Source organism: Neophocaena asiaeorientalis, unplaced genomic scaffold (genome assembly GCF_003031525.2).
Source record: "Neophocaena asiaeorientalis asiaeorientalis breed wild unplaced genomic scaffold, Neophocaena_asiaeorientalis_V1.1 scaffold271, whole genome shotgun sequence".
NCBI lineage: Eukaryota > Metazoa > Chordata > Mammalia > Artiodactyla > Phocoenidae > Neophocaena > Neophocaena asiaeorientalis.
Window position 1 is genome coordinate 1,192,513 of NW_020175318.1, and position 7,186 is coordinate 1,199,698.

Below are 7,186 nucleotides of genomic sequence, written 5' to 3' on the forward strand. Positions count from 1 at the left end.
TGAGTGGTGAAAAAGTTTACTGAAAATTCCTTTTTGCCATCATCTGATCTCAATAAGACAGCAAGGGACCAAAAGATTCTGAAATGACATGAGGGCGTTAAAGTTACTTGAACACTCACATGACCATTTTCTCCTTCTTTTGGGATCTGTACACCTACCACTATGTCTATTATTATTTCCAGAAAGGGGGCAGGGGTGGGAGGCAGGAAGCCAAAGCAATGTAGACAGGAAATGGGAGGGTTTTTCTTTCTTTCTTTCTGAACAAATCCCTCACCTATAAAATAAGATGTTTAGATTATATGGCCTGGATCTTTTCTTCCCCCTGTGCTTTAAAAGGAAAGGATAACTAACAAGTATTCAGAGCTTCCTAAGCACCTGATACTATATTATCTTACATAGTCCTCAGGACAATCTTACAAGGTACTATTATTATCTATCCCCATTTTACAGATAAAGCAGCTAAGATTCAGAGAGATCAAGTAACTTGCCCACAGTCGCCCAGCAAATCAATAGTAATGTTCAGATTGAACCTAAGCAGGATGATTCCACAGCCTGCAGTCAACAGCCGTGTTTTGTTTCTTTTCAGGTTAAGTGGGTTTCCCAGAGCATCCCGACACACAGAACAAACAAAAGGATGGGTGGCCCGGGACCTGGAAATGGTCCAGGGTTTGTGAGCATCAGGCACTGGGATCAATCCAAAATCAAAGTTTAAACAACAGTTACCTTCACCCCCAAACTGTCTCATTGTCTGACTGCTGAGTTTGGATCAGCACTGTAGAGGACGTTGCTCTGCGGTGTGATATTAACGTTTAAAAGTCACTATGCCAGTATTAACAGACCAACATGGGGGCAGGGGATCTTTCTCTAAAATATGAAGTAAGCAGTTGGGAGTGTAGAAAAGAGCTTGGTTGCATTTCTAGAGAGCAAACCCCAGAAAACCCAGCGACTTAGTAATTCTAAGAGATATCTACAAAGTGTGCTTTGGTTACAAGAATGAACTGGGTGCCTCTGAAGAGCTGCCTCTGTTCTCTGCTTGGATTTGCACTTGCTGCAAACTTCCCTGTAAGGTTTATCCGGTGGAGTGAGCCTGTTGGAGGAAAGACGATGGGCCCTGGCTTTTTTTTTTTAAGTTAAAAGGTGAAACAAATAACCCCTGTCCCCATCCATCCTTAGAATTACACTTTCCAGCAAAGTCCTTTTCGTGGTAGATATAATCCTAATTAAAAATAAATTGCATGCTGTATGGAACTTTTAATGGAAAAGATAATCCTATTACGTATGAGAATATATCCTGATTTTCTTTCCCGCTAAACTGTGGGAGATATCGGATCAGGCTGAGCCCCCCTATTGTCGCTGCTTCGAAAACTTTCCCGGAGCCCTAATCCGTCACGTGACGCCCGTGTCAATCTCGGGGTCTGCACGCGAGTTTCACAATGCGGGCATTAGGCTCGGTAACAGAAACCCAGCTTTGCGGAGCCCGCAACATTTGCATGACGAGGAAACGCGGGCCATTGTGGGGCCGTGTTTGTTCTCAGGATTGCGAGACAGTTGCCGGTGAAGTTGCTAAAACCCAAAGAAAGGGGTTCCTTTGAGCCATCCCGGGCCTTTGGTATGATAACAAGTCGATTTGAGCGGCTTTGTGACGCCCGGATCAGCGCCGGGGGAGGGCAAGCGGCGATCCCTTCCCCCTCCGCCTCCGGCCCCGCCTCCTCGGACAATTGGCTTCCCGAGGGAGTTGCTGTAGGCGCTGGTGCGCTATTTTAAATCGTATTTCCATAATCTGGAGGCTGCAGGCCCGGAGCTCTTTCTGCTCGCGTGCCTTCACACCGCTAGGCCAGCTCGGAAAGGCCTCCGCGCGCCAGCCGGGACAGTTGCTCGCCGCCCTGCTCCCTGACTCCCTGCTCTGGGCTCTGCGCTCCGCGCTCCCCGGCGCCGCCGCTGTCGCGGCCACTTGGAGCGGCCGAGGAGCTGGCAGCGGATAAGATGCTTTGGGCTACTAGCCGCGCCAGATCCCCCCTCCCTCCTCTTGGCTTTTGCCTGCTCCCCCCACCTCCCCCACCGCACCACCTGCACTCCTTTGTTTATTTCAGTCTTGAAAATGAGCATGATGACGTGGACGCGCTTTGAGTAAAAATATTAGGTAGTTCCCATTCTCCCGCCAAGCCAAAAACCCAAATTTCAACAGCGCGCTGCTGGGCTCCAGCGGTCCCCGCCCCAGAACTAAGAGGCGCGGGGGCGCAGGGGGCGCACTTGCGTCTCCCAGCCACTCGCGGGCGGGCTCTTCGCAAAAGTCTACTCACGGGGGCAGCTGAAAATATCCTCTATCTGCGACTCCGGCCCCACCGCCCTCTCCATCCTTCCTCCTGCCCTGTTCTGGGCTCGGCAGTGGCAGCACACCGACCTGAACTCTCGCGGTTACAATAGCGGCAGTGCGGAGGCCGCTGTCCGACAGCCGAGCTCGGAATCTGTCCGCGTCCGGGCTGGCCCGGCACGGGGTTGAGGAGCCAGTGCAGGAACCTGGGAGCGCCAAAGGTCACCAGCGGGCCGGGGTGGGAGTATTACGGGCTCGGATGGAAGACGGAAAGTTCTTTCGGCTGCTCATACTCTCCGAGAAATGTCTCTTGGGCGGGAGCAGAGAGAGAGAGCAAGCTATTATATGGCAGTTGAGAGGGGGGAAAAGTGGAAGAGAAAGCTGGGAATTGGGCTCCTGTAGGGGGCGTCGCCCTTTCCACGTTCCAGCGCGTCCGCTGTGCCTGGCCTCTTTACTTTGAGCATTACCAGGCCCACGAGGTGGAGGAGGCAGGGAAGGGAACCGAGAGGCAAGATCGCTCTGAGGAAGCCCCCAAGTATCCACAGTCTAGCGCATCCCCCCTCCCCAGTCTCATAAGAGCTCTTATGATGTTTGGGCTGCATTTTTTGCCCTCTGGCAACTCCAGAGCTCCTCTGTCATCCTTCTCCACCCTCACTGCCCACCCAGCTCCCTGCTTGGTCTCCCTACTCTGGGAGGACTTCTGTAACTCTTCTGAAAAGACCCCAGACACACCCCCTCGGGTTTGAGGGGGAAGGAAAACACAGATAGGGTGTTGACAGCAGAACTATAATCAGGATTCAGAAGAACATTTGCTAAATGCAGTCTGCTTATCAAATCCATCGCCTTAAAAAAAAAAAAAACCTCCCTGTGGGTGACTTTTTTTTTTACCTCTCCTCCTTCGTGTGTATTGGCATAGCCTGCTCAATAAATCTCTTCAATAAGAATCAGTAAGAATCTGTCTTGCTCGGGTTTGGAGACCCATCTCCCTGGTCTTCAGGGATACTAGGGGGAGGGAGGAATACCTGTGCGGGCAGCGCAACGCCTGACCCGCCGGGAGACCCGCCCAGCCTAGAGCTGGCAATGCCGAAGCTCCACACTTTAGTAGGCAAGGCAGATGGTTAAGTTCCCCCAGGTTCGTGCCAGGTTTCAACGTCATGCTGTGATTTTGTTCTCCTGGAACGGGATGAGTATTGCTTCCCAGAGCGGCCCTATTAGAACAGAAAGAAAATCCTCTAAATAGGCGGAACAAGGCATCAGGAGGGAAAGTTCTCTAAATGCACTTTAATACTAGCCGCGTATTGTGTGGAATTCAGCGCCCATCACCGTTTAGCCAGAGAGCTATGGTAGTGATTGGGGATGAATAGAGGAACATAATGGATACATGTGGCGTTTGCTCATTATATTCAAGTTAGCCCAACTCCGCTGTGGAAACTGTTCAACTTTTTCTCCCCTTAGCTTGTCACAGTTAAATAATACAGACATTGGGGCCTCCGATAGGATCGCCTGCCACGCCATTCTATTTCCACTACTAACGAGGACTTCATAAGCCTTTGATACAGTCTGATCTTTGAAACCTTTCCAAATCTCCTCAAGCTTATGCTAAATCCTATTTGGAACTTTTTTCCCCCTTGTCTGCTAGCGCCCAGGGCTTAAGAAAGCCATTTGGACAATGACATATATACTAACACGTCGCAGAGCTCTTTTCTGAAAGGGAAGTGGCAGCTCTGATCACCGGTGCTCACACGAGCAAAACACAACTGCGTACACAAATCTGAATAAAATCAATTTTCCCTTATCCTTCGGGCTCCTAAATCGAGAGGCTATTGCCGAGCGCCGTGGGAAGCTGGGAAAGAACGCGAACTGAGCCTCACCCGGCAGAGCAAGTCTGTGCAGAGGGGGCCGCGAGCGGTTTCAAAGCCTCCGAAGTGCAAAACGCAGAGAGTGAGCGCGGGGTCCCGAGCCACTGGGGCGAAATCCCATATGATGGCTGTCAGTTCAAGCAGCCAGCACAGGAGGGGCACAATTAACAAAACCGTCCGCTCCTTTAACGCCCGGCGACCCGTGCCAACTCCTCTACAGGCAGAGCGCTGACAGGAAAGAAAAAAAGCAAAAGGAGTTAAAGAAACAAAGGAAAGATTCCCTAATTTTCATTTCTTGTTTTCCCCTCTAAGCCTTTCCACACTAAAGGGATTGTCGGAGGCTGGCGTAGGAGCTGCGCGAGGGCCAGGCCGCCATTGGCTGCCCAGTTCGGATGATTTGCATACCGGCTGCTATAAGAGCGGAGGCGGCGCTCGGCGGCGCAGCTCCAGCGAGAAAAGGCGAGGGAGAGGTGTGGGCCGTGGGCGGCATCCACGCGTCCTCAGAGCCAGCCGGCACATCCAGGCTGCAGCCTGCAGACTTCTCCCGCACACGCCTCGCAAAAAGCGTGCCCTGGGGACCCTGGGACTCAGGCCCAGACCTGCAAACCAGAGAGGAATCGCTCCCTCAGCCTTTTGGAGTAGCGCTCGGGGCTGGCGGCATGAGTCCAGCGAGGCGCGGGGGAATCCCCTGCCTTTTCCCCCTGCAGCTCTTCAGTCTTTGCTGGGTGCTCTCCGTGGCCCAGAGCAAGACAGTGCGATACAGCACTTTCGAGGAGGATGCCCCCGGAACGGTCATCGGGACCCTGGCTGAAGACCTGCATATGAAAGTGTCCGGAGACACAAGCTTCCGCCTGATGAAGCAGTTCAACAGCTCGCTGATCCGAGTGCGCGAGGGCGACGGGCAGCTGACCGTCGGAGACGCGGGCCTGGACCGCGAGCGGCTGTGCGGCCAGGCCCCGCAGTGCGTGCTGGCCTTCGACGTGGTCAGCTTCTCGCAGGAGCAGTTCCGGCTGGTGCACGTTGAAGTGGAGGTGAGAGACGTCAATGACCACGCGCCGCGCTTTCCCCGGGCCCAGATCCCCGTGGAGGTGTCCGAAGGCGCGGCCGTGGGCACGCGCATACCCTTAGAGGTGCCGGTGGACGAGGACGTGGGCGCCAATGGGCTGCAGAGCGTGCGCCTGGCCGAGCCGCACAGCCCCTTCCGCGTGGAGCTGCAGACGCGCGCGGACGGTGCCCAGTGCGCCGACCTGGTGCTGCTGCAGGAGCTGGACCGCGAGAGCCAGGCCGCCTACAACCTGGAGTTGGTGGCCCAGGACGGAGGCCGCCCGCCGCGCTCCGCCACGGCCGCCCTCAGTGTGCGCGTGCTGGACGCGAACGACCACAGCCCGGCCTTCCCGCAGGGCGCCGTGGCCGAGGTGGAGCTGGCGGAGGACGCGCCCGTGGGCTCGCTACTGCTCGACCTGGACGCGGCGGACCCCGACGAGGGCCCCAACGGCGACGTGGTGTTCGCCTTCGGCTCCCGTACCCCGCCGGAGGCGCGCCGCCTCTTCCGCCTCGATCCGCGCTCGGGCCGCCTCACCCTGGCCGGGCCCGTGGACTACGAGCGCCAGGACACTTACGAACTGGACGTGCGGGCGCAGGACCGCGGCCCCGGGCCCCGCGCCGCCACCTGCAAGGTCATCGTGCGCATCCGCGACGTCAATGACAACGCGCCGGACATCGCCATCACCCCGCTGGCCGCCCCGGGCGCGCCTGTCGCCTCGCCCTTCGCCGCCGCCGCCGCTGCTCTCGGGGGTGCGGACGCGACCTCGTCGACCGGGCCCGGGACGCCAGAGGCCGGAGCCATCTCTCTAGTGCCAGAGGGGGCGGCACGCGAGAGCCTGGTGGCGCTGGTCAGCACCTCGGACAGGGACTCGGGAGCCAACGGGCAGGTGCGCTGCGCCCTCTATGGGCACGAGCACTTCCGACTGCAGCCGGCCTACGCGGGCAGCTACCTGGTGGTGACCGCGGGGTCGCTGGACCGCGAGCGCATCGCCGAGTACAACCTGACCCTGGTGGCCGAGGACCGCGGCGCGCCCCCGCTGCGCACCGTGCGGCCCTACCTGGTGCGGGTGAGCGACGAGAACGACAACGAGCCGCTCTTCACGCGGCCGGTCTACGAGGTGACGGTGCGTGAGAATAACCCGCCCGGGGCTTACTTGGCCACGGTGGCCGCCAGGGACCCGGACCTGGGCCGCAACGGACAGGTCACCTACCGGCTGCTGGAGGCCGAGGTGGGCCGCGCTGGGGGCGCCGTGTCCACCTATGTCTCGGTGGACCCGGCTACCGGGGCCATCTACGCGCTGCGCAGCTTCGACTATGAGACGCTTCGCCAGCTCGACGTGCGCATCCAAGCGAGCGACGGCGGCTCCCCTCAGCTCTCCAGCAGTGCCCTGGTGCAAGTGCGGGTGCTTGACCAGAACGACCACGCACCGGTCCTGGTGCACCCGGCACCGGCCAACGGCTCCCTGGAAGTGGCGGTCCCCGGGCGCACGGCAAGGGACACGGCCGTGGCGCGCGTGCAGGCCCGGGACGCAGACGAGGGTGCCAACGGGGAGCTGGCATTCGACCTTCTACAGCAGGAGCCGCGAGAAGCCTTCGCCATCGGCAGCCGAACGGGGGAGATCGTGCTCACCGGCGACCTATCTCAGGAGCCGCCCGGCCGAGTATTCCGGGCGTTGCTGGTCGTATCCGACGGCGGCCGGCCCCCGCTCTCCACCACCGCCGCTGTCAGCTTCGTGGTGACAGCAGGAGGCGGGCGCGGGCTGGTGTCTCCAGCCAGTGCAGCGAACTCGGAGCGCTCTCGCCCTCCCGGCTCTCGGCTCGCGACGTCGGGGCCGGCGCTACAGTGGGACACGCCGCTGATCGTCATCATCGTGCTGGCCGGGAGCTGCACGCTGCTTCTGGCCGCCATCATCGCCATCGCCACCACCTGCAACCGCCGCAAGAAGGAGGTGCGCAAAGGGGGGCCCCGCCG

General features: G+C 58.2%; 1 protein-coding gene across 1 annotated transcript in view; it reads left to right on the forward strand.

Moving 5' to 3' along the window:
- Positions 1-4,829: 4,829 nt before the first annotated feature.
- The window catches only part of PCDH8 (protocadherin 8), a 3,861-nt gene continuing 1,504 nt past the window's right edge, over positions 4,830-7,186 (forward strand). Inside the window, 1 exon segment of the mRNA XM_024765471.1 lies at positions 4,830-7,186. This exon segment is cut by the window's right edge and continues 1 nt beyond it. Within this exon segment, the coding sequence (XP_024621239.1) occupies positions 4,830-7,186 (2,357 nt within the window).